This window comes from Antennarius striatus, chromosome 8 (genome assembly GCF_040054535.1).
Source record: "Antennarius striatus isolate MH-2024 chromosome 8, ASM4005453v1, whole genome shotgun sequence".
NCBI lineage: Eukaryota > Metazoa > Chordata > Actinopteri > Lophiiformes > Antennariidae > Antennarius > Antennarius striatus.
The window spans coordinates 9,001,449-9,026,918 of NC_090783.1; the positions used below are offsets into that span (position 1 = coordinate 9,001,449).

The 25,470-nt window shown below is 38.8% G+C and overlaps 1 protein-coding gene and 1 long non-coding RNA gene across 3 annotated transcripts in view; one reads left to right on the forward strand and one right to left on the reverse strand.

The window, feature by feature from the left end:
* The window catches only part of LOC137599627 (uncharacterized), a 32,452-nt gene extending 16,643 nt beyond the window's left edge, over positions 1–15,809 (reverse strand). The window contains exons 1-3 of the long non-coding RNA XR_011036836.1: positions 15,524–15,809; positions 12,285–12,413; positions 11,760–11,899 (exon numbers count right to left, since the gene is read on the reverse strand). This is a non-coding gene — a long non-coding RNA (uncharacterized lncRNA). The remainder of the gene's footprint in view (positions 1–11,759; positions 11,900–12,284; positions 12,414–15,523) is intronic.
* dlc1 (DLC1 Rho GTPase activating protein) overlaps positions 1–25,470 on the forward strand; it is an 81,127-nt gene that overhangs the window by 37,767 nt on the left and 17,890 nt on the right. Inside the window, exon 5 of one of the 2 annotated variants that reach the window (XM_068320553.1) lies at positions 1,023–1,107. The exons of the other annotated variant lie outside the window; for it this stretch is intronic. Coding sequence (XP_068176654.1) covers positions 1,023–1,107 — 85 coding nt within the window. The remainder of the gene's footprint in view (positions 1–1,022; positions 1,108–25,470) is intronic. 2 annotated transcript variants of the gene reach the window in all.

Genomic DNA, 25,470 nt, shown 5'->3' on the forward strand with positions numbered 1-25,470 from the left:
AGGAAGCTAAATCAGCATTATCAGATCAGCTCAGTAGAAACTTAAGTAATGGATTCCATTGTGTTCTTTGTGTTCTTGTCATTAGCATAAGTTTTGTTACATAAGGATGCGTGTGTACGAGAAAGAATTTGAGTGAATGCTTTATATACTCCATTCTTGCTGTAACATACGTAAAGCAAGGTGCATTGGACCATTTCTCTTGGCCTAGGAAGCTGAGTGTATCCAGTGTGGAGAAGGCTTTCTTTGGAGAACCCAGTAAGAGCACAGTACCCTGCACCATTGTCTGACTCAAACTTTATCCTGGACCTATTCATGATCTTAGTTCCTGTGTTTTGGCTTCAGTTATTATGATATTTTTAGTTACATGTCAAAAAGGACATTTGGACATTACTAAGAGTGATGCTCTGTATTTAAACATGGTAAGATAGGGGATCAAGTGAGTGAGTGCATGTGCGGAAGGGAGTATGAGGCTGGAAAAAGAAGGAGAGATGGTAGCTGTGACTTTAAAGCACTGAGATATTCAGAAAGGGTGCTGAATACACACACACACACACACACACACACACACACACACACACACACACATACACACACACACACACACACACACACACACACACACACACACACACACACACACACACACACACACACACACACACACACACACATTGTGGCAGAATAGAATATGAGAGCATTGCAGCATTGGCTGGATGCGTCCCAGCAGTTGCTGCACTAATGCTTGCTGCAGCAGACAGGAGGTTACAGTCCAGGATGGAGCAGAACAGTGATAAAGTAAAGGAAGGAGAAACCAGCAGTGCATAGTATAGCACAGATTGAGATTATTATTGTAAACTTGAACAATGATATTTTGCAAGACATATTAAAAAAAGCTTGCAGATGAAAATTCTACAAACTCTGCCTCATTCAACCAATGCAAGGACAGAGTCAGATGTAAGAACATTACGTTACATTTGATGCTAACCATCATGTCTCGATCTATGAGGCTGCTGTTGCTGCAGAGGTCCTTCAGTGACCACATCAGGTCCTCCACCTCTAAAGCTATAGATATGCTCAGCAAGACAACCCGAGAGAGTCAACTGGCAGGTGAGTAACAATAGCAAAGACTTGCATGTTGCATGTATGTAGGTATTGGTGCACTGGATGTACTTGTTTTCTTGTTTGGAATTGTCTGCTTATGTACAGCTGGGATTCCCATTAACAATTCTTTAACATGGTGTACAGCATAGGGGTGGGGAAACTGCATTGTCATTGTTTTTGCATGAGAATGTGATGTGATTCAAGATAGATCAACAGACAGTATTCAGTGGATGTTTAGGGGATGCTACACATCAGGGCAAGGGGAAGAGACTAATTCAATCGTTTCTTGGCCCAGTTTTATGATAACTGACATGTTTTAGCTTTATGTTGTTCATAGTTTGGTTGTTTGTTTGTGATGTTGTATGTGCATTAATATTGTGTGATAGCAGTGCTAGGACATTCCATCCCTTCTGTTACAGTTACTTGAGAACTGGTTTTGCCCATATGCAACTAATGAGATGGTTGAACACACATGGGAATGAGTGCTTCAGAATAGACTTCCATGTCCCCAGCTATCATGCTTTTAAATAAAACAGTTGTCTCTTATATAAGAACAGCAGTATAGAAAATGGATTAATAGAACCACTCTTGACATCATCCACTAAATCAAGCCACATATGGTGCGGTGACCTTGATTTGCTTATTTTGAAAAGAGTCGACGTAACTTTTCCTCCTAATCAAAATGTTCCTGTCAGTGCTAAAGTAAAGAGCACAAGGTAATAAATAACGTCTTACAAATGCTTTTAAGGTCAGGTTGTTGCGACATAGCTCGCTGTCCCACATGAAAGAAGGAGGAGTTAAATAGTAGGCCAAATAATTATAGGTCTGTTCACATACCTCTTGACGTGTCAATAATTTATTTTATATATATATTTTATATATAATATTTTCATTTTCTCTCTCTCTCTGTCTCTCTCTCTCTCCCTCTCTCTCTCTCTCTCTCTCTCTCTCTCTCTCTTTCTCTCTCTCTCTTTCTCTCTCTCTCTTTTTTCTCTCCAATTTTGGCATTATGTGTTTTTGAAAAGAAATTCATGTGTTGGGAAATCATCAATCATATAATATACAGAATATGTGTTTTCCTGGTCTTAAACACAAATCAAAACCACATCTAGATCCGTAGCCATTCCAATTTAGTTCAGTTCATTTTTATATGCCAGCAATGGCTATATTTTATGATGCCAATTAAATACGATTCAGTTTCGAACCATGTGAAAAATATATCAGACCTTGCTGAAGTTTCCAAAATCTGGGAAAATCTCATAACTCTTGACATATATTGACACAGGAAGGTGACATTATAGTGGTACGTGTTCCTTCATGACGCACATGTATTCGGTAATGACACTCGGGGCAGACTTTCAAGGTCTCCATGTCAGTTTTGTTCAGCATCAAGCATCCTGAAACCCAATAACTTTGTTTACACTTCCCACCCCTGCCATCCTGATGACCACATCGCATATTTAAGCATGTTTACAGCTAAAGGCAAAAAACACTTCCCTGAGAACATTAAGCTTAGCCACTGGCTAATCCTAGCCTTCACTGTCTTTCTGCACACTGTATATTGGAGATGTCATCAAAAAGATCAATGCTTTGCTCGTCTATTGTCTGATTGGAAGACCCCCCGAATCATCCCCCTTTCAAGACAGAGCTACTATAGGCAGCCAAGGTGTATGAATGAAACTGTAAAAAGGCTCAAGTTTAGAGCAGGAATATTTTTCTGATTTCTCCCTTTAGGTCAGAGGTATGGAATTCCAACAAGAAAGTAAGAGATACGTTTAGTATTTAGGTTGCACAAAAAATATGGATTTCACCAGCATCTGGTCATCAGTAATGGTTGTGAGACTTTCAGCTTATGTGTATGATAACAATTATTTAACGCTGTTTTTTAATAGGGCTACAGTCATTCCAAACACAGACATTTCAATTTCTTCACGTCCTGGAGACCCGGATTTGATTTTTAATGCCTGTACCTTTTTTTGGTCATAGTTTTTCAATGTTTCTTTATTTAGTTTCCTTCCATGAGCACTAATAATTTAAGAGGACTTCATTAGTGCTTCAGCTTTAGTCTTATTAAACATTAGTGTTGGTTTGACCTTAACTGTAGCTATGAAGTTATTCTTCAGTCACAAAATGCACTAAACATGAAGTCTGAGTCTGTTATTTTATAGTTCCGTCTTGCCCAAGGAAATCAGACACTAATTTCATTCAGACTGCAGCTTCAAATTGATTTAAAGAGTAACTGGCCCTTACATGTTTAAGTAATCCTGAGTGTACTGCAAATGGAAGGCAAAACTGCTTTAATGCTCTTCTTCACTAATAGCCCTTCATGGTGTCAGTATCCCTGCTATATTCCCAAACACTTTCTAAATGAGGAGTCAGTGCAAAGAAGTCAACCAAATCTGCGTTACAACATTTTCAGCTAAACAAGTCCATTTATCGTGACAATCACATGACTAAATCTGTTTCGAAATAACATCATACACAACCAACAAACTACTGCCAACCAGATGAAGTTGTCAATTTGTCAACATTTAATCAAAAGTAAAAAGTGAAGAAAAAAAAACACAATACAGTAATATGAACCTCAGGTGCAGCCCCAGGAATAAAAACTTGGAAACATGGAAAAAGGTGTTTCAACACATCACGTCTAGTCAGCATAGCACTCACTTGTCTGACACAACGCAGCTGTCTGACTCTGCCTGTCCTGAAGCACTTATCTAAATGTACTCTTGACAATATGCAAATAAATATGAGGCGTGTCAATAATTAAAAGGCACTGAACAAGAGTTGCAAGTTTGCAGAAACTACTGCAAAAATAACTATTTATTTATTATTATGGAAGAAATCTAGCTTTTTCAAACAGTAGCTTGAGGCTATGTAATGTAGATTAAAATTCGTAGGAAACCTGGCCTGCTGTCAGGTCCATTCTATAGCTATGAATGCTTCAAGGATGACTCATATCATCAGGAAAAACAGATCAGAAATAGATAGATATTTATAAAAATCTGGACACTTAACAGAAAGTTACTCTGCTTCTTTACTATGAGTGCAACAGTGAAATGAATGTGGCATGAATGTTGCTATCTCACAAATGTAACGATAACAATGTTATCCACATGTGGTCCACACACAACATGAAAAGTATTACATGATCAGAGATTTAATAGTATTTGGTTGGATTTATGAAAATATATTTGGAATTGACTGCAATAGTTACTTGCATCTACAATAAACATGGATGTGGTGCTATATGTGTCAGTCAGGGTTTGCATAAGCTTAAAGGTTGGACAGCGGGACATCCACAGATGTGTTCCGGTCTACTCAAGTCCTGACTTCTATTCAACCACACAGATGTCTGTGGTCTATTGTGAGCCAACGGGACTCTACAAGGACCCAGTCATTTCATGCCTCAAGAACATTCAAAGGCGAAGTCAGAAAGGGCATACCACTGTAACATCAGCAGAAAGCTCTTTGAAAATGCAGCAGTTAACCGGTTAACCAATTAACTTCACCAAAGCACCTCAATAATGAAGAGGGATTTTAAAGATTAAACAGGATTTTAGCAGATAAAGTCAAACACAAATATAAGATGTGGTCATGTTTATATCACCAAGACATTTGCTGGGACCAAATGTACAGTACTAAACCCTAATCCTAACAGCTAAAATATTTGTGAGTTTGCTTGCATCATGTGTTCCACATGTAGATAGAGAAAGTTGGATCGCACCACATGAATTACTGAATTGGATCTGCTTATCATGTTGGCGTCTCAGTAGCTTAATTTGAGCTCTTTAAGTCACTCATCTGGTGGAACAGATTTGATTTTCCTTTTTAGCACCACTTCCCTTGTCAGCACGTTACTTCTCAGTGTGCCTTCACATTTAGGTCAAGCTGTTTAATTTGTATATCTATAAATAGCACCTTCCTTATTATTTTATAAAGGCAGATGAATAACTCCACTGTCTACATTTGCACCAGCATCCCATCCAAGTCATGGGGATGTGTGTGTGTGTGTGTGTGTGTGTGTGTGACTGATTCATAGCTAATTCCCTGCACAGACTTTTACTGTGTTAGCGTGATTCAGACACCAACTTTAAGATTGCATCCAATCTCGACAAGACATGACTGTGGGATTCATGCCAGGGACATACTGTATTTTCTCTCTGCCTCATCTGAAAATTTTTTATCATTGTCTGTGTGTGTGTGTGTGTGTGTGTGTGTGTGTGTGTGTGTGTGTGTGTGTGTGTGTGTGTGTGTGTGTGTGTGTGTGTGTGTGTGTGTGTGTGTGTGTGTGTGTGTGTGTGTGTGTGTGTGTGTGTGTGTGTGTCCGCGCCTTTAGAGTTTCTTGCATTTTTTAATTACTCTTGATTCCAAAAGCTCAAAAGCATATTAGGCAAAGCTGTGTATGTCTCATGGTTTATTCACGAATGAAAATGTTGAAATTATGTTTGTGGAAATAGACTATAAAAGAGGAATTTTCAAATTTATTATTAGAAATGAATGCTACATTACAAGAGTTTATAGGGTCCACTTATAAGATTTATCGTTAGCATCAAAATGTGTTCCAAACTTTAACTATTATGAATGATGTGAGAACTATGTTTACCTTTAAAGTTTAATTTAAATTTGAAAACAGTTACATGTGCTGTCACTGGCAGACGACTGATGACCGTTGAAATTTATTTACTCAATGTGACAGTCATGTACTTGTCTTAAATAACAAAACCACACAGGTTGAAATCATTCTTCATACATTTGTAATCTCAATTGTTTTTTTGTTTTTTTTTAATACTTTACTGTTATTTGTACTGGAAAATAACAAATTTCTTCAGTTTTTTTGTCTGGTGTCTTTTTTATCAAGGGTGCGTTTACATGTGATGATCAATTTACAGTAGTACCAATTCGCCAGGTCCATATATGTGGACCTGGCGTCCACATATGTGGACATCACATTTTGGGTAGTCTAGACCACAATACTAAATTTTTCTCTACAGGGGCCTAGTGACCACATACAAGGACATTATACTGCCAGGTCCCAGGAGGTTAACCACAGTTCTTTTGACATAAAAAATAATGCTTTATGACCTTTCATAAATAGAAGATGTCCAAGATCTTTGAAAGAAAAAATTATCACCACATTATTTGTCAGTAGGAAGCACGATAAAGCTATGGATTATGTAGCTGCTTCAGTGGACTTCTGGTAATGAACTACAGTATATTGTCCTCTTACAGTTTATTAGTTTTCATCAAGTCATTCTGAGTGATTGTCCAGCTGTTTTATAAATCATTGGTAGGGTTTTCCTTTATAAATGTCCGGATGAGATAATGAATGCTTTTAACATATCTATGATGGAATTACCTGGAACCCTTAGACACTGTTCTTGCTCACTGATTTTAAGCCTCCATGTTTCTGCCCCTGAACACTCACAAGGCTGCTTGTTTCAGAGACTCTGGAATGTTTTCCTAAACCCAGTGACTCCAGCAAGCTCAAGCCAAACTTGTTTACTTTGCTGGTTCCGCCACGTTCACTCTCTTTCAGTGTTTTTTCTCACTTTCTCCTCTCATCTCATGAACTTTTTCAATGAGTCTTTTGACACTTAATATAAGACCCTTCTCTGTTTTATTGGTCCAGAAAAGCTCTGATTTGTTATGACCCTTTTGACTGGTGGCTGCAACACTAAAATCATGTCAACCACTTATTAATATGAGTTTGTAGAGTTGCAATAAACAGTGGTAAATTATTTGACTTGACAGGTTGGTTTGTCTGCCTTTTGTTTAGAGAACACAATGTCAAGACACAAAACTACAGATAAAAACATAGTTAAGTTACATCTGAACTTTCAACATCATGAGCACAAAGCTGCACACTCAGTCCACTGATTCGTCAGTGGAATCCTTATCGGCAAACACTTTGATTTCTGTTTCACTTCAGCCTAATCATCACTTCAGTAGAATGTCTAGCACTGTTCACCAAGACCACAAGTAGCCCACTTGATGCACGCTCTTGACTTCCTAATGTCCGGTTTACTGCCCGTGCTTTACTGCTGCACCTGGAAGGTGGTTGTGATTGGTCAGAGAAGAACTTGAAACAGTCATCTCCTTCATAGCCTTAAACATCCAGTATAACTGAGCTGGAACAATGAGTCTGCTCTCTCAAGTGTCCATTGACGTTGGGCAGAGATGAGGATCAGATCCCTGTCCAGCTGTCACTCACAGAACTCTTGTGACAAACTTAAGATTTCCGAAGTGGCAAACACAACTACGTATTTGCACACACTGTAGAATTCACTCCTGCATCAATGCTGGACAGTGTCTGATTTTACACTACAGATTTTCACGCCAGTTTTCTCCTACACCTTTCCTCCCTCGATGGGGAAAAACGATATAAGTGCAATTGTGATCATATTGCACTGTTGACACAGAGCAATGTGGTCACAATTACCCTGAGTGCACCTTTCCAGCTTTATCCATTACTATTAGAATGGGTGGTGAGGATATTTTAGAAGAGAGAATAGATGTGAGCAAAAGCATGACAGAATAGAGTGGAGAGATGATGAGAGAAAGTCTTTTAAAAAGCAAAGTTCACCCAATGTGATTAAGAACATCTACAACAAGGTCTTTTCAATCCATAAAGGAAAGAAAATCCATCATTTTCACATTGTCAGAAGTATCTATTTTCATGTGAAGATGGAGAAAAAATTAGCTTAAAGCAGCCCCTTCTAATTGTTTATGGACAATGAATGACTAGATATTATAGGCAAAGTTAATAAATTTGTAGCTTAGTCAGTGCTGTAAATGTCCAAAGCTTTTGTAGCTATTATGTTGCTTATGTTGCCTTTAGCAAATTATGGCATGGCAACTTGTCACTGTTTTTTCCTTAAAAAAGGAAACACATTCCATATGAATGTTTTCCAGATGACTACTTAAATTAAGTTCTACTGCCCCATAAAATTGGTCTCATCTCTGGTGATTTAACTTCCTCTCGGGGTGCCTGATCTTATGGTATGTTGTTTGTTTATTCCCCGGTGGACTTCATTTCCTGTGAGTCTGCTTCTTTTTGTGGCTCTAACATGTCTCAGTGGGTTAGCCATTTTTAATTAAACTCACTCAATCCCCAGGGGATTTTGACTGATCCTGATGCTCTTCATGGCATTTTTTACCCTTCAAATGTTATTTGTTGGGGCATTCTCTGTTCATGCATGGAGTCATGACCAAGAGCTGATAAAAGAGCTCATGCCAAATAATAAAATAGATAGCAATGATTGTCATGCTTCATCAAGATTGTCGTTGTGTTTTTAAAAATTAAATCACAATACATATTTTTATGTAGCTTTCATTATAGCAGCAAATAAATACATTATATGTGTGAGTATTTGTCAGTTGTCCCTCATTGAGTAGCTGTGAGTAAGGGAAAAACAAATTGTTAAAACACGAGAAATTTACTTGCAAATATTTAGAGGTCAGGATACAATCTCTGCAATTTCTAAAATACAAACCGCTGACCTTTTTCTGATGTCATCACACAAGGCACCCTGTGTTTATCATCATGAAAGTGGCCTTTCAGCTTAAAAATGTCTGCATCCAATGAAGTGCACATGTAATTTTCCCCAAGCACAAATTAAATGCAAGACAGCAGGTTCCACTTAAGAGTCAGCAGCCGTCTATTGCTGATTTCAGGTGTTTATGAAGATTTTATCTTACAATGAGAATTCATCTTTTGGCATTATGTTCCAGATCATAAGACCAAATCAGTTACATTTGAAAACAAGAAGAGCGCTCAATGGAGCATACTTCACTGCAGAATCTGCTTTCAATTACATTAAACTTTTTTTTTTTTAAATTTCCCTGACAGATAAGTTAATGTTAATCCCGCCAGTAGTTTACATATTCTAAATTCTCTGGATCCACTCCCAAAATTATTAGGTTCCTCCTTGCAATATGTTCCACTCGTCTACCAGGATTCATCAAAGTCCATTTATATCTCCAAGTATATCTCATAAATAATGTCATAAATATTTGTGCTTCCTATCTAAAAATTTAGTTGTGCCGTTTGGGCAAAGGCGTTGCTTGCTTGTTACTTACTGATCATCACTCATTATGAGTTAACATTAAAAAGCTTCTGGAGTGTATCTTCTGTTCTGGGGGGCATCTGTTGAGTTACTGATGCCTTCAGGCCCCTGCTGATTCTTTTCTTAGAATCTCACAGAAAAATATTGTGTCAAAGCAACAGTGTGATCCATCACAAGATATGCTGTTAACTATCACCAAAAGGCATGAAATGAATCCAGTACTGTACTCACACAAGCACGCACGCACACATGCACGCACACACACACACACACACACACACACACACACACACACACACACACACACACACACACACACACACACACACACACACACACACACACACACAGTCTCTGGAAACTATTAAAATGTTTCTCTATTCATAAGACAAGAGTTGGTCCAGTGCTCATATAGCTGAATTTTGATTTATGTTCTTTCCAGCTCGTCCCAACAGAGACCTCCAAAGAGCTTTAACATAATCTCCCTTTAGCCTGAGATGCCTGCTAAATGTCTATTTCTTCTTGTGATCGATAAGTGTTGTTGGTGACCTTTCACCTTGTAGTCATTCAGGGATCGTAACCTCTTTGCTACCATGAATAGGTGAACACAAGGCTCCTGGCTGAGTGTTGTCACCCTGCATGTCCAAGCCAACCTCCACTTTAACTCTTTAGAGCCCACTATAATACCAGTGCAGGCATGCATTGAATGAGTATGTTGGGCAAATGACACTTTGACGATTTAATGTCTTTTGTGTGAGAGTGGCTATCGTCAGGGTCTGAGGCAGGATGCGTGCCCACCCTTTCTGGACTTAAGATTTTGACAGGTCACAAAGTTGCCCTCTACTTCCTGAAACAATATTTTTTAATTAATTTTGCGTAAAACAAAGCAAACAGTCTGTATCGTTATAAACTATACTATAGTCTGTTTGATTTTGAATAAGATAATTTTTTTCCAAACCGAGACTTTTGTGTGTGCATCTGCCCCTTCGCTTTTATTTGAATTGTAATGACTGGTAAACATACATTTGTCTCTCTTTGCCTGTCTTTCTACAGCCTCAATAAAGCTGTCATGTGAACCACTTGAGTGGGTCTTACTAATATGTATGCACTGAAACATTAGAAGGAAAAGCCAGGCCATCCGAAGCCTCATGAGCATGACAGGTTTTAGGATCGAGTTTAAAACCTGTGTGTGAATAACCCAGCAGTTTCTTGGCTTTGTCTGCTTGCCTTGTGTTTGCCTCATTGCCTTAAAGCCATTAGTACTAAAAGCAAATAAACACAGGGGGGTTTTTTTTCATGTGTTTTTTAGATGGAACATTCGTAGCTCCTAATTTTCTTCAAGGTTTATAATATACATAATTTCTCTTTGGATTAATAAAGTATTGATCTCTCTGTCAGTTTGTCTGTCTGTCTATCTTTTGACACGACAACACATTGAAACATAAATATCTTTTACCAGTCTTTGCAGATCCATATTAAAGTAAGTACTCCTTACTTTTAATGCTTACACTACACTAGATACTACTTCAGGTTCACCTGTTTAAATTGACTGGCTGACTGGTCGGCTGGTTGGTTGGTTGGCTGGTTGACAGGTTGCTTGGTTGGTAGGTTGCTTGGTTAGTGTTACTTTAGAGCAGGTATCATTCTTTACTTCTCACAGTACCTTAAACAATTACAGCTTTTACAAACACATTTCAATGAGGTGGAATCATTATTTTACTGCTAACATAATATCTGGCTTTGTAAGGAGGGGCTGGCTGGAAAAACAGAGAAGGGTCATATGAGCATCAGAGCCCAATCTGTTGGGCATATGGAGATTCTGTCACTGCTGCCAATCTCCAGCTGGACAGAATTAGTCCTCCATGTTACTCAGGAGTCAAGCTATCATCCCCCAGGGGCTGATAAGGGGCAGGAGATGAGGGGGGGGTCACCGATCTGACTGTAGCGCCTGTTGTTTCGTGCTAAATTCCCACCCTCAAACACTTTGGTGCTATCCATGTACTTATTAAATTAATAACCCACTGTCTATGTGTAGGGCAGGGAGTTCAAGGAGTAAGAGAATGACCATTCAGGGTTAAGTGTATTAACTCAATCATGATTAACTGAGAGAGCTAATGTGCCTTACATTTCACACCAACTACTAACCATTTAACTACTACAATGATTGAACTTGCCTTAAATGCATTGGCACCACGTTCTTAGGATCATACCTATGAATCATTTAAATAAGACAATAAGTGCACAAAATTTTTGTACTTTCTACTTGAAGAAGAAAACTTTTTGCACCCTGCATTCCTTCCGGGTGCAGCCTTATCCATCAAAGCTAAATTCATAAAACAACTTCCCTCTATTTGTATTTGTTTAATTCGCAAAATTCCTTTGATTCCACCTCAGCATATTTAGTTCATCTATGCATTAATATTTAGATGTTTTTAAAGTAGGGTTCTTAGTAATGTATCAAACACTTGTTTTGTTGGTCAACATGGCGACAATGAAAAATATGTCAACTATACGAATAAAGTTGCGTAAAGGCGTGGATTTACATGAAATTTAAACACTTTTAAATCTATTAAGCCTGGTTCTCTTTACCTGATGTGGGAGGCGTAGGTTTAGGAGCCTCATGCCCATCTGTGATTTAGTAGGTCAGCGTTGTCACATTATCTGCCTGCTGATGGCTGTCTTCTTGCTGTAATTTGTCAAACCAGAAGTGATGGAAAGAATTGTTTCACCTGCAGGAAGAGAAAATTATGAGGCCCTGTTGGAGCAAAACTATTTCCAAATGTGCACAGCAAGTTGTGTTACTGTACGTAAAACTGTGTGCGTAATCAGATCTGTTAATATGCAGAATAATCACAATAATTTGTGCAGATATTTGTGAATAAGTGCAGAAATCTGCAAATGGGTTTATATGTGGTAATAATGTATTACCACATCGGAATACTGATTTGAATATTATTGTACATTGGCAAAAGGCATCATTCATACAGATTTCTAACTCACAACATACATAATAAATCATCATTTACAATATTTTTACAGATTAATATTCAGTTTGGCAACTGCACTTGCATTTGCAAATCATTCTGCTGCTTTGTGATAATCTCTTGACTGAACCTGTTTCGTGTTTGTCAGGATAGCCTAGGTTTGTCACGTGGCTTGGTAGAGGTCAGGGTTCAAAGGAGGCTACGGGTCAGAGCAGAGAAGACTAACCCATGAACTTCCTGCATCACCCACTGACTGATCCTGCACAAAGAAAGAATGGACATTTGGGACTTTGGAATTTCATCTTAGTTTGACTTTCCTTAGCACTTTATGAAAAAAAAGTCAAAAACAGGAAAGAAAATAGAAAAGGGAAAAGAATTCTACACTTTCTATTGTCAGAGGTGTTACCGGACACTCTTATGGGCCTCTAAATGCAGGACACATAGACAGAGTTTTGAAAGATAGTCACATCAGTCACGTAGAGGGAACAAAATAGGCAACAGATCCATATATGCACAAGGTTTTCAGCTTGATGTTGAAAATCCTGTGGCTCCTTGGCCTACCAGACATTCATCTACCTCCCCTTTGTTCCTCATTACTCACTTAACCCACCACAACATCACTGCAGGGATCATCACTTTTTACACCCAAGGCTACAATTTTTAGGTAGCTGGTTTATGTTTTACACCCTTGATAAGTCTGGTAGCTGTCTGGCAAGTCAACCTTTATCCAGAACTATTCATCATGACTTCAGATGCTATTATGAGCCACTGTCATGAGCTTTTCACCCAAAGTGAGGTACAGTATTTTAAATGAGCTAATTGGAATGCATGTGCAGCAGCAGCATGGAAAGGCATGATATTTTTGATGAAACAATTACGATCAAAGTCCATTTACTACCGTTTGAGGTTTTATCCTCATAATCACAGTCATACATGAGATCAAAGATTTGAACCATCCTCCCAAATAAATTAGCTCAGTTGCTATTAGAGTACAGTAATTGCAGAGATTTTCAAGGAAACAAGGCCCAGGGTATGAAAGGTCAGTGGGTAAGAAAAACATAAAATCATCTTATTGGGAGAAAGACTGCATTATTACCATTTTTTAGCATTAAATTCATAGAGGAACAACAAGATAATACTTATGTTTATGTTGTTGAGGAATAGATGTTGTAGAACACAAAATCTTTTTAGTAACTTTTAAATCTCACTTGATCTGAAACAGGATTTCTTGAAATCTCCAAGCTTCAGTGCACAGATGAAAATATTGCAAAGTGTTCCTTTCACTGCCATATGGTTGGCATCATTAACCACTCCTCAAGTATTTACTCGGTTTCCCAGGCAGACTCCACCTCTTGTAATTCTTAGAAAATGTGGTTACAGACACACACACAGTCTCACATTGTGCCGAAATGTGATTTCTTCAGTATTTGAGCTCGTAGAAATATATAAGACCAGCTCATGTCAGTCCCTTTCAGCTGAAAACATCTGCACTTTGCTATAAAATGTCGGTTTTGAGTCCAAGCAGTGAGTTTAATGACAATAATCAACCAATTTTACAGCTTTGCTTTAGAGGTTTCCACTCACTTGGCATATTACCTGTAATGCTTGCAGGGAATAACAGTAAATGATAAATGCTAGTTTCCACTATGTCGAGTGTGTCTTCAGAACTGCTGCTTTCTCCAGTTTTGTCTATGATATCAACACACTAACTTTATTGAACATCTAATTCGTATTTCTCAAATTATTTTATGCTATTTTAACCTTTAAACATTGACTTTTTATAGTTATGTCTACCTGTTTACATATTCTCTTTTTTATTTTGATGGGGAAAAAAAGAGTTTCTGATCATTGCATGTCTTCTGTCTTTAAGGTACAGACATACAAACTGACCATTTTATATAACATAAAGAATAAGGAACAAACAGAACTACAGATTTAATACAGTATCAGTATAATAAACAACATGATGTCTGCCACCAGAAAACGTATGTACACAGATTTTTGCAGGAGAGCTTTCCCACACCACTATTATGAAAGACATACAGTACATCTGGTTGATAATCAACATTTAAAAAATTAAATCAAAAAATGTAAAAAATGTCATTAAAACACTATGCATATGTGCATTTCATTGTATTTCTGTGTTAAAGTGTACACGTGTGTTTATACTTACACTCTGTTTGCTTTAGTATTTACGCATTAGTGTTGGCCAATAATTCTCTGAGCCATTATCCGAACTCCAAGGTTGGGAGCAGAAGTCACATATGGTAGTACTTTACAGGGAAACAGTAATTCTACTCCTTAAAGATGCAGTCATATTCAAAGATTTACAGTGAGCTGGGTAAAATTTGTGGATTTTTTGCTGCAAATCCTGGCCAATGCTAGTTTTAGATACACATTTCTTTGTAACTCACTCAGTTTATACAATTGCAGAGTTGCATGTGGATAAAGGCGTCCAAGTAAAAACTTTCACTAAATTTGATCTGAAAAGAGACCTGATGACAGTCACACCTGATCAGAGATCACTCTCCAAGCTTCAGCACACTCAAAGTCATGTCTTCACAGACATCAACAACTAGTGGGACTGAACACTTGTAGACCCCCAGATAACTACCCACAATCCAAAATATACTCAACCCAATCACGATAACTACCCACAATCCAAAATATACTCAACCCAATCACACCCCACATGGGCAGCAGCAACATGTCCCAAATAATAAGCAGCCAAAAAGAAAGTGTACAGTAGTTATTTATAATTTTTTTGTCATTACTACAAAGGTAAACAATTAAAATTCCACATTAGAATAGTAAAACAACTCATTTGCCCAACTGGGAAAGTGGTAAAGATTAATTAAACATTGTTTTTCTGGAGTAAATAATGGGAGTTCCTTCAGAACTCCCAGGCACTCAAAGGAATATGGTGGTGGATAAAGTTATTTATGAGGTGAAGCGTAAGCCAAGGTTTCAGTTATCCTACAAACAGGAATTTCATTACGTAGGGTCAGAGATTGTTGGCAGACTTCAGGTCTGCATTGAAAAGTTTGCTCCACGTGTGAGAACAGGTCTTCGTTGTTTCATCATAAAAAAGACAAAAGTAGGTTTAGTGTGGGTAGATTTCGCAGTACGCTTGACAAGGCAATCGAGAAAAACATTAATTTGAAGATTTGAACTCTGCATAGGACCTGAAAGTTTGTCATTCCCTGGCAACAGGATACTTTCCCTCTTAGTTATTTTGTACTTCAACCACAATCTGAAATCTTAACCGATGGACTCTATGAGTAAAATTAAACTACACTACAATCCAACCGTAAGCTTCTTTTTTTTTTTTTTTTTAAACCCCATCAACTGTTTGAAAAATACACCGACCCATTGTTTCAGTGTGTGTCAGCCTCCTGCCTCTATTGTGATGACGGTCAGTCCATTAAAGCCCGGAGAGGGTGTCGGCGAGGCATTTGGTCTGCTTGTCTTCACACATCCTTTGTTTGTGTGCGTGTTGTATGTCTGCTGGTCCAAGCCTCTGTCTCACCACACTTCCTCTTTACCATTGTGTGTTTTTTTCCTCTCTCTTTCTCTCTTTCCCTATCTGTGTCTCTCTCTCTAATTGGGCCGATCCCCTCGACCATAGATGAGTTATTTTTGGAGATTCCTGTTATGAAAAGATTATTCTCCTCGCTCTTCCATCTCACGCACCCTCCCTCTTTTGTGCATGTGCGTGCACGCAGGCACACATACACACACACACACACACACACACACACACACACACACACACACTATTATAGTAATAAATGTACAAAATACTCTTTCTTCTCTCCTGTCATTACTTTATGATGTATCCGTCGGCTGCAGGTGACAATCATCTTCTAACTGACATTCTTGTCCATAAAAAAAAAGTTCAGTCACACACATCAACATGTTAATTTGCATTTTATCATCATGACCTTTGCTGACCTATACTTTGGTTATCTCTTGTGAATTCTTGTTGACATGGCCTTGGGTGCTTGAGTGTGTGTTGGACTGACATATCCGTCCGCTGACCCTCACCTGGCCTCAGTGTTTGGGATTAGAAATAGAAGAAGGTAGTGTGAACCCCAAGGCAAGCCCAGAGGACAACTGTTCCTGGTGAAGGGACAATCTTTTATCTTTTCCCTCACTGTACAGTACGGTATTTGTTTTTCAGCCTTACTACTTCTTTTATTTTTCTGTCCGCTTTATTGTCAATGAATTATTTTTCAAAACCTTTAATGTGCTGTTTTTCACACTCACAAACTCACTGTTGTGTTCCTTTTCCAGCTCCTTTCTCTGTGGCTTATGGTCAGAGATAAAACAATAACATTTTACAGCCTAGACCAGTAGCTTCAAAAACAACTTGGAAACAACTGGATTAATTTTATATAAACCAGTCAATTGCTATTGTTAATTTTAACCGTTTTTCTTTCACAAGAGTGGTAACTCAGGCCCCGTCCACACAATAACAGATTTTTTTAAAAATGCAACTTTTCTGTTGCGTTTATGCCTTCCGTCCACACGACAACGCAGATATCCGGAACAAAAACGCAACTTTTTAAAAATGCTGGCCGAGGTGGATTTCTTTAAAAACACTGGGCCTGCGTTGTCGTGTGGACGGCGTTTCCCCGGGACTTTTTAAAAACGCTGACGTCTTGCCTGCGACGAAAACCGCTGTGACGTCATATTTATGGGCCCGTGTGTTGTGACAACAAAACACGGAGGATTCCTATTGGATAAAATTTGACTCAATACTGCCACCACATGGTTTGACATACTTATAGCCGTCTTCGAAAATGCACTGGTGCGTTTACGTGTGGACGGAGATTTTTTAAAAACGCTGTCGTGTGGACGCGAATCGTTTTCGATGCGTTTTTAAAAAGTTGTGTTTTAAAAAAAATCCATCATCGTGTGGACGGGGCCTTAAAGCAACTTGAGCAGAAACATGAGTACGATTCACAAAAACTCACTAAATAATTCACTGAAATTTCCAAAGGTTTAGTTCAATAACGTTTTTCAGCAGTCATACTTAATCCCGTCTTAGTTCCATCTTTCTGCCTTCTACAATACTGATGCATCTCCTTGCTTCCTCTCTGTTGTCCGAAGCCCTCGTTATATCAGTGAGCATTTGATCTGTATCTGAATCATAAGTCAAACAAGAGAAAACTGTAGACGTTCTAAGGAGACACACTCATTTGCCATTGATTAACTGGCAACAGAAGCCGTCTGCTTGTCAGATCTCTCACATTCTACCACACACATACATCAACAATCACTGGCATTGTTGTGTATTTTGTCACCTCAAAAGATCTTGAGAACTTGTACCTACTCAATTCTGCGGCGGGGTTTTGAAACATCCCACCCGAGAGTATCTTTGGGTTGGGGTTTTGGGTGCAGCCTCTGGGTGGTCGGGAGGTGTGGCTTAGGGTTTTGGCCTTGTTTGGTAATCTCTCTTCATCCCTCCCTCCTCTTTTCATCCTCTCCCTTTTTTTTTTCTCACATACACAGACTGGCATAACACAACTGTTTTTTCTGATTGACTTTTATGGGCTTTCCCTCATTTTATCATATTTAGGTATAATTGTATTTTGATATGCACTGATATCAGTGCTGATCAATTTACATATGTTTATGTTTCAAGCTGGATATGTTCAGATGTTGCAAACGCCAACCAAATATCCTACTGACGTAATGACAACTGCAAAATCAGTTTTTCCCTAATTATAATTCATGTACAATATACAGAAATCTAGATATCGTTGTGAGAGAAGAGAATGCAGAAGACAGGGTTAGATGGAGGCAACTGATTCGTTGTGGCGACCCCTGAAGGTAAAAGCCTAAAGGAAAGAGAGTTATTGAAACAAAAAAAAATGCAATATTTCTTGTTTAAAGTGTATTACTTCTGTAAAGCTATACACGAATATGCATAGACAAGTCATCCACAGAAATGCATGTCATCCTGATCCTGGTGTTATTCAAGTCAACACAGGTTATCTCAATAATTATAGTTAAACGGGAGATAAGCTCAAACTGGAGTAGTGATATATTATGTGTACTAAATTTTAACAAATAATCACCAGTTCAAAAGCATGTTTAAAAAACATTCTGTCAATACATGTGAAACTCATTAATCACCAAGATTATAGAAAAATGTCAATCTTTTTTATACTTTTGAAAAAGACGTGGACTTGGACCCTGAAACAAAAGAGCCAAAAATGATCTTTCTTTGTTTTGTTTTTTGAAATTGCAGATTTAAATTTCTGAGGCTGAGCTGTTTCTTTAAGTACTATTTTAGTTTACTTCAAACTTGGTATGAATCACTTGTGACTCTAGAGTCAGCTGGGACCACAAAGCAGCCAAAAACAGACTGTTCACTTAGCCAGGATTTTCTGCATCATCCTTTCCCCCCTCACAGTCAAAACTTTGGATTATATGTCTTTGCCTGCCACATGGTGACCTGTCAGGCTTTCCTTTTTGCATCATCTCAGTGCCTGTAAGTAACCATGGCAATAACACAGCGTTGGCAGGTTCCAAATGCTGACGTGGAGTTCTTGTAAAACTCTCGATGAAAAGTCCTCTTAAACTGGAAAACTGAACAAGGTCTTTTGTCATAGGCACATTTTAATCGAGCAACTTGTAACAATAAATGCAAACACATTGAGTTGTGTGTCTGAAAGACACAAATAAAAGCAAGTTGTTAACACTGCTTTTATTTTGACAGAGTAAGAATATAAATTAATACAAATATGTCAACATTTAACTCATCCATTATGCTTATAACTAGAAACCCTAATTTTCTATATCTAGGAGGAACAGCTCTAGAGCATACTTCTCTCTCCTAACAGTTCCTTTTGATTACACTAAGTCTTGATTCAAATTCTAACAAGTCGTGTTAGTCATCATAATGACAGCTCCTGTGATTCTTGAAGTGTTGATGGCAGTTAAAATGATTTAATGGTGGTGTGGTTCCCTCCCTGCTTGTCCAAACTTTATACAACTTCCATCAAATATCTGTCAAGTAATTTATTCATTATTTAGTATAAAAAGGTCCGCATTGTCCGCATCCTCTCCAAAAGAGAATTAGTTATTTCTTGCTAAATACCCAGTCCCTCTATCAATTGTTAAACAAACTTAAGCTTAGATAAACAGATAATTGTAATCTAGAGCTATCAATGTGTCAATGCAACCTAGTAAGAGCTGCCTTGTATTCTCGCTAGATGTGTTCAGATTGCAGTCAGCGGTGTTTTCGGTGCGTCCAGGGCAGAACAGGAGCCTATTGCCGTACCTGGAACAGTCGTCTTTTCATTGCGCCACTTGCGCTTTCCAGCGTTACAAAGGAGCGTCTTTGTGGCGTCGTCACAATTTTCTAGTGATATGCAAAGTGAGTACTAAACTCAGGAGATACTTGCTGCCTGTCATGGAAGATAGTTCAGGTTCAGGAGCTTCATTTCAGACAAAAATCCCCTAAATGTCACTAATAACGTTGAGGAGAATCGTTGAGCATTTGCGTATTAATTTCTCAGAAGAAAAAAAATCTAATTAACCTACTGGATAATAAAATACGTGTTGATCAGCACAAATCAACGAAGTGCAGACTTTGACATCAATTTTGATGTCATGGCGAGTGTCATTATGACATATTGACCTATGGATATTTACATGGCGATCTGATTTCATTGGCCTGAGTCGTTTGTCCTTTTTCTCAGCCCCTGCTCCGTTTTTTATCAGGTGGGAGCAACGGAACGGAGGAGGAGCCGCAGTAGAGTTCCCCATTCCTAAAGTTTGAATCACTCCAGTCTACATCCACATTCCTGCCGGGGAGCGCTCCATTCAGGCGCTCGTAAACGCTGCGAGCTCAGAAGATAAAGGGATTCCGTTAATCGCAGCCGTATTACATTATAACCATGGATGTACTGCCCTGCGTAACGTTCAGAGGATCTTTGCAGACGACTTTGTCATTTTAGTTTTCTTTCTTCTGGATTTAACATGCTTGGCTTCGCCTTAACATTGGAGTAGACCTGACTGAACGGTAACCTGCCGAGGAGCAGACGTGAGTCTGGTTTCATGCTGAGGCTGGTCGCGTCAGAGAGTTAAAAAATGATATTAACACGTAAGTAAAGGCTGTAAACATAATTTAAAGTAAGCAGTTTTTATAGTTTTCTATTTAAAGTCATATATCCCGAATTAATTTGCCTGAAACTTCAACACTTCGGTTCGTCAAAAGAGCGCAACGCTGCGGGCTGTCAGATAACAAATCTCCTTGCTTTGTGCGTAATTGCACGTCTCCGATGTCCCCGCTCCCGGTTCATAACTCACCTTCGTTTGTAAAGTTTTCACCTTTTAAGCACCACCATGTCCAGTCAGCTGCGGCTTTGCTGTAAATTTTAGTTGTAAATATCAACTGTGTTGAACTGATTACTAGGATTGGGTTAAAGTAGCTGACAGCCTGATCGGTGTCGTGGAGACCAGGTCTTGAGCCGGAGTCGGGACTTTTTCATATCTGAAGTTGTAATATTCTAGAAATTTCTGTGCCATATTTTTTAGTTTTATTTAAATGTAAAGTCATTCTACCTAATTACTGGTCTAATTGGATGAATGTGATGGGATGTGTTCTGTCTGTATGAATCAAATGTTCAGACCTGAGCTGGCTGGCTCAGCTTGATTTGTGGGCTTTGGCTCTTTCTCGACTGTTCTAACAGTTTGTTCCAACACATGTCTCCTTATCAACTATACCCCAGGCCTTGAATAGATATGAATACAGAGATGTTGAGTTTGGCCATATAATCATTAAGGATGAGATTAAAAACATTGTAGACCTGGGGGAACATTAAATGAAGTAAGTTCAAATGTGGAGATTTTGACAGAGTACACACACCTAAAGGCAATTTACAGAAATGTGGAAGTTATGTTTCTGGAAAAAATCAAGTATTTGTTCTAGTGTTTGTCATGTCGCTGTTGGCACTGAACAATTTAGTGGTTGCTGCTTTGACCTCAAGTGACCAGCTCCATTTTCAATCTCTACCCAGTAATGTAAGGCCTCATCTGAATGAGTTATGCCCATTTTTCGCTCTATCTCCATGTCCAGTGAGAAGGCATTTTTCTGACTACCTTCCCCCAGCCAAAAGCTTTCTTGCTGTTCTGGGATCTGCTTTTGAATGGGGATTGTAAAAAGCTGTCATCTGGTTGTGGAAATCTTATCACTGGCTTTGAACACACCATGGTCACCTGATCCATGGCAAGAGCCCTCCTTGTGAACATAAATCTTTCACCAGGGAGCATGGGGGCCTTTGGGGTTAGGTCTGTGAGGATCCATCTGAGCCAACTGCATTTTTCCATGCATTTATATCCATGTATTCATGCTTGTCCCAGCTGGTGGTAGGTAGTTGGAATAGATCATGCAGTAACCTTATTACTCTCCATGGGTGAGTGTGTCAACAGGGCATAGCTTGAGACCAAACAAATTGCGATATTCTTGGCATCATCTGGTTTAGCTAATGCCCAACCCTCCTAAGGGAGACCAGCTGTTTCAGTCATAGAAACACAATACTTAATACCATTCTTCAACAAAATCTGTTGGCGTTCTCTGCATTCCCATAGAGTACTGGAGGGACTTTACACACATGACAAGAATGCTATTGTCATGCTGGCATACAGGTTTAATTGGTTTTAATATCATTTGGGATTATGAAATAGCTTAATCAATTATATATCAATTATAAGCATGTTCTTTCATGAACACATCAAGGGTTTGACCTTGTCAACACAGAAGTGAAGGATAAACACTGACAGCATCCAAGCTCCCGACTTTGCTTGCTCTAGATTACGGCTGAGCCGCAGAGTTTGGCCAGGTTTATCACATCACCTGTCTAGACCCACTTTGCAGCTCTTTCAGAATGACCCACAAAGACCTGGAGTCGATAAAAGACCCTTTGCCTGCCTCTTCAGTTGTTTTACAGGCGGCACTTTGAGACCTGCCGATGATTGGGTATATGGTAGATAAGCCACCTCAATTCACAACCACTGTTCGTGAAGCATTCTTCTCTATCTGCCAACTTCAAAGAGACAGGTCTAGTGATAACTGAATTCAGACTCTTGACCTCCAGTCTGCCACGTACGTGGCAGGGCCTTTTGAGGTGGGGAGCAGCATCCTTTGTTTGCAAGCCGCTGACAAACTCCCACCGGAGCTGAGCATTCAGACTCGGCCAAGCCAGACTCTGCTACCTCCCATGATGGAGAGCAACTTTGGTCGCCAATTGTGAGAATTTCCTGCCACAGGAAAGGAGAGGGGTGAAGGGCTGTGTAAAGTTTGAGCAAGCAAGAAGAGCAGAGCATCGAGGGTTAGAGCAAAGAAATCTAAGGCACAGTACAAGTTATGGGTATTTTAAGAAGTTAGTGCACTTCGTTTTTGGTAAAGCCAATATTTTCCAAGGGGAAAAGCTCCTTGTGATCCATAATAAATTTCTGTTAGAAATGTCTGTGCTCCTTAGAAATAATATCTAGGGATAATCCTGAATTTCCCTTGGGATCATTAAAGTATATATCTACCTATCTAATCACTGTGTTTTCATTCATTCAACCCAGCTAGAACTAAATGAGGGAGACTAATTTTCATAGAGGAGGGGAATATTTCTCTCAGTTACTACATGTGAAGTAATGTTTAAAGTAAGTAACATTTATTTCATGGTCAGGCCACAGATCCATCTATCTCTGTGTCCTAAATCCCATGGTTCAGGAATCCTGTGTGCCCCCCTCAGCTGGACAGCGTGTTCTGGTCTGATCTTTCTCCAGATTCACATATCTTCCTGTTCAGTCGTTTATTTGTCTGTTTGTATCCAAGATAACCAGGTGGCACCAGTGAGTGTGATAGATTACCAAACAGTTAACATGAGATTACATTTATGTAGATAGGTAATTTTGTGCCTGCAATACGTAGTCTTTGATAAATTGGGTCAAAAAGAACAAAGGACTACACTAACACTAGTTCCTGACTGGTGTGTGCTAGAATAATTACATTTATCTGCACTGGCTTTCCTTCCTCTGATTTTATTACATGAAAGAACTGAATATAACCACACAAAGGGGTTGGTTACTATAGTAATATAGTATTGTAAGTGTCGATGACTTTAAATCTTTGGCACTGGCCTCACTTCTTTCAAAATTAGTCTTTTGTATTTCAACCAACTTCACACACATTGACTAAATTTCCCCATCAATAGATTTTTATCCTCACTTTACTCATCGATCCAACGTATTGAAGTGCTAATTGCTTGCTGTTGCTGTACACATAATTACCGGAGACAGTGTTTGTCTTGGCTGTCTTTTCACCTATTATCTGACCAGGAATAAACGAAGGCTGGGGCTTACAGCCGGGTGGCCCGTAGCCACTGCAGCGCCACTCAGCTCTCTTCCTGCAAGGGAAGCAGGAAGAGGAAGTGAGTAAGTTCCTTAGCGAGAGCTGAGGAATTAGGGTAGACAAGTCAGTGAATACATAGAATAAAATCCACCAATTTATCACAGCAAGTAGAAATATAAATGGGTGGTTTACGTGTTTATTGATTACATTTTTGCATTCAGACTGCCTGAGAAACCCTCTTTAATTGCTTTTTGTAATTCCACATACAGAAAATATGTTCATGTAGCAGATTTTTTTTAACGCAAAATGGAGCATTTCCCAAGCCACGCAAAATTAAATTATATCCTTGCTTGAACCTGAAAAAAGTATGGTCCAAATATTATTCAGTTTTATTATTTGTGTGGTGAATAATATCACAATTTTTGTTACTCAAAAATACCAAGGCGTCACTGGACGTTACGTCACTGTAAAGTTGGTTTGAAACATTTTCTAGTCCACTGGGGTGTGTCCCTGGATAGCTTTACTCCAAAGGTGCTTCATGCGTCCCGCAGGTTTCTTTTTAGGTTTGGGGGTGGAAAGCTAACCATCTCTGATTTAAATGTTAATAGCTTCACTGACTTGTAAGTGGTTTGCTTTTAAGCACGAGGTTTGTTTTTGCAAACACACACAGGCTTGCATGTGAACACATAGATATACAAGTAATCACAAGAAACTCTAGCTTTACAGTGTTTCTTTCAGGAATATTGGTGTAATTACACTTTGGTTTCTATGTTCTTCTGGTTTTACCATTTGCCAAAAATACTGCTCTCAGCATACCCACCAAACACACGGCCCCTTTCCACATCTGCAAGAAAATATAGAGCTAATCTGAATGATTGCTAATGTGTTTGGTGCTTGCAGTGATGGAGAGAGACCTTATCTTGGTGTTGTGGCACCTTGTTGATAGGTGTGTCTGCCGTCTAGGCTTGTTGTTGGTATGTAAGTGTTATTCATAGATGCGAACTGGCTCCACGAAGCAGATCTCTTCCTCTTATCTCTTTGACAGTACTTTTTTGGTTACCTTTCACTTCTCTATATCAAAGCAATTCCCAGTTGTTGGTGTCTTACTTTGTTCAACATGATTTATTACACATTTAGTGCATTTATTATCCCAGGACTGTAGTTCTCTCCCAAAACCTTGAAGAGTAATCTCTTTTTATTTTGTGCTTGGGTCTTTTTGTTCATGCTTAAGAGCCATTCGTTTAAGTATTTTATCCTTCTTATGAGGTGAAACTACTAGCTTGGTGTGTCAAATATAACATAAATACTCTGTCCCTCTTTACCATTGTTAAGTATTAGCTCATGCATACTTAGCCAATCATATCATCGTATTAATGTTGTAAAAGAAATTAGTTTAGTGTCTGAATTCAGGTATCTTATTGATAACAAGATGAGCAAGCACTTTGCTTTTGTGTTTTTCAGTGATTCTATATGTTGTCGCTTTCAGTCATTGCTTACCAGTGTCCTTGCTTGGCTTTGTTCCACTGGTACTGTTTTTTTTTTTAAGGTTTTCTTGTGCTACGTTTGTACTTGCTGTCATTCTACTAAAAAGGACGTTGTAAAGTTTCTTAGGGCCTGGAGTCATGTTTCTGTCTGTCTTTCTGTCTGTCTTAACCAAAGTACTTGGTGTGAGGGCGATGGAGCAGTTCAGAAGGTGTGGGCATTAGCAGCCATTTGGCACATGTCAACTAAAGGACTTTAGCAAATAACTGAGAGACATCTCTGTGGCTCCTCTGACACAGTGGGCAACAGCATCCAGTCACTACTTAGCATAACAAGTCCAAATGTCACACCCTTGTGCTTAAAGAGGTCTACTGAAGAGTTTGTCTGGTAGCACTGGAATAGTGGTTATGTCCAACTATAGCAATGGCATTGATGGACACTTGACAAACAAACATCAGAGATGTATGTAAAA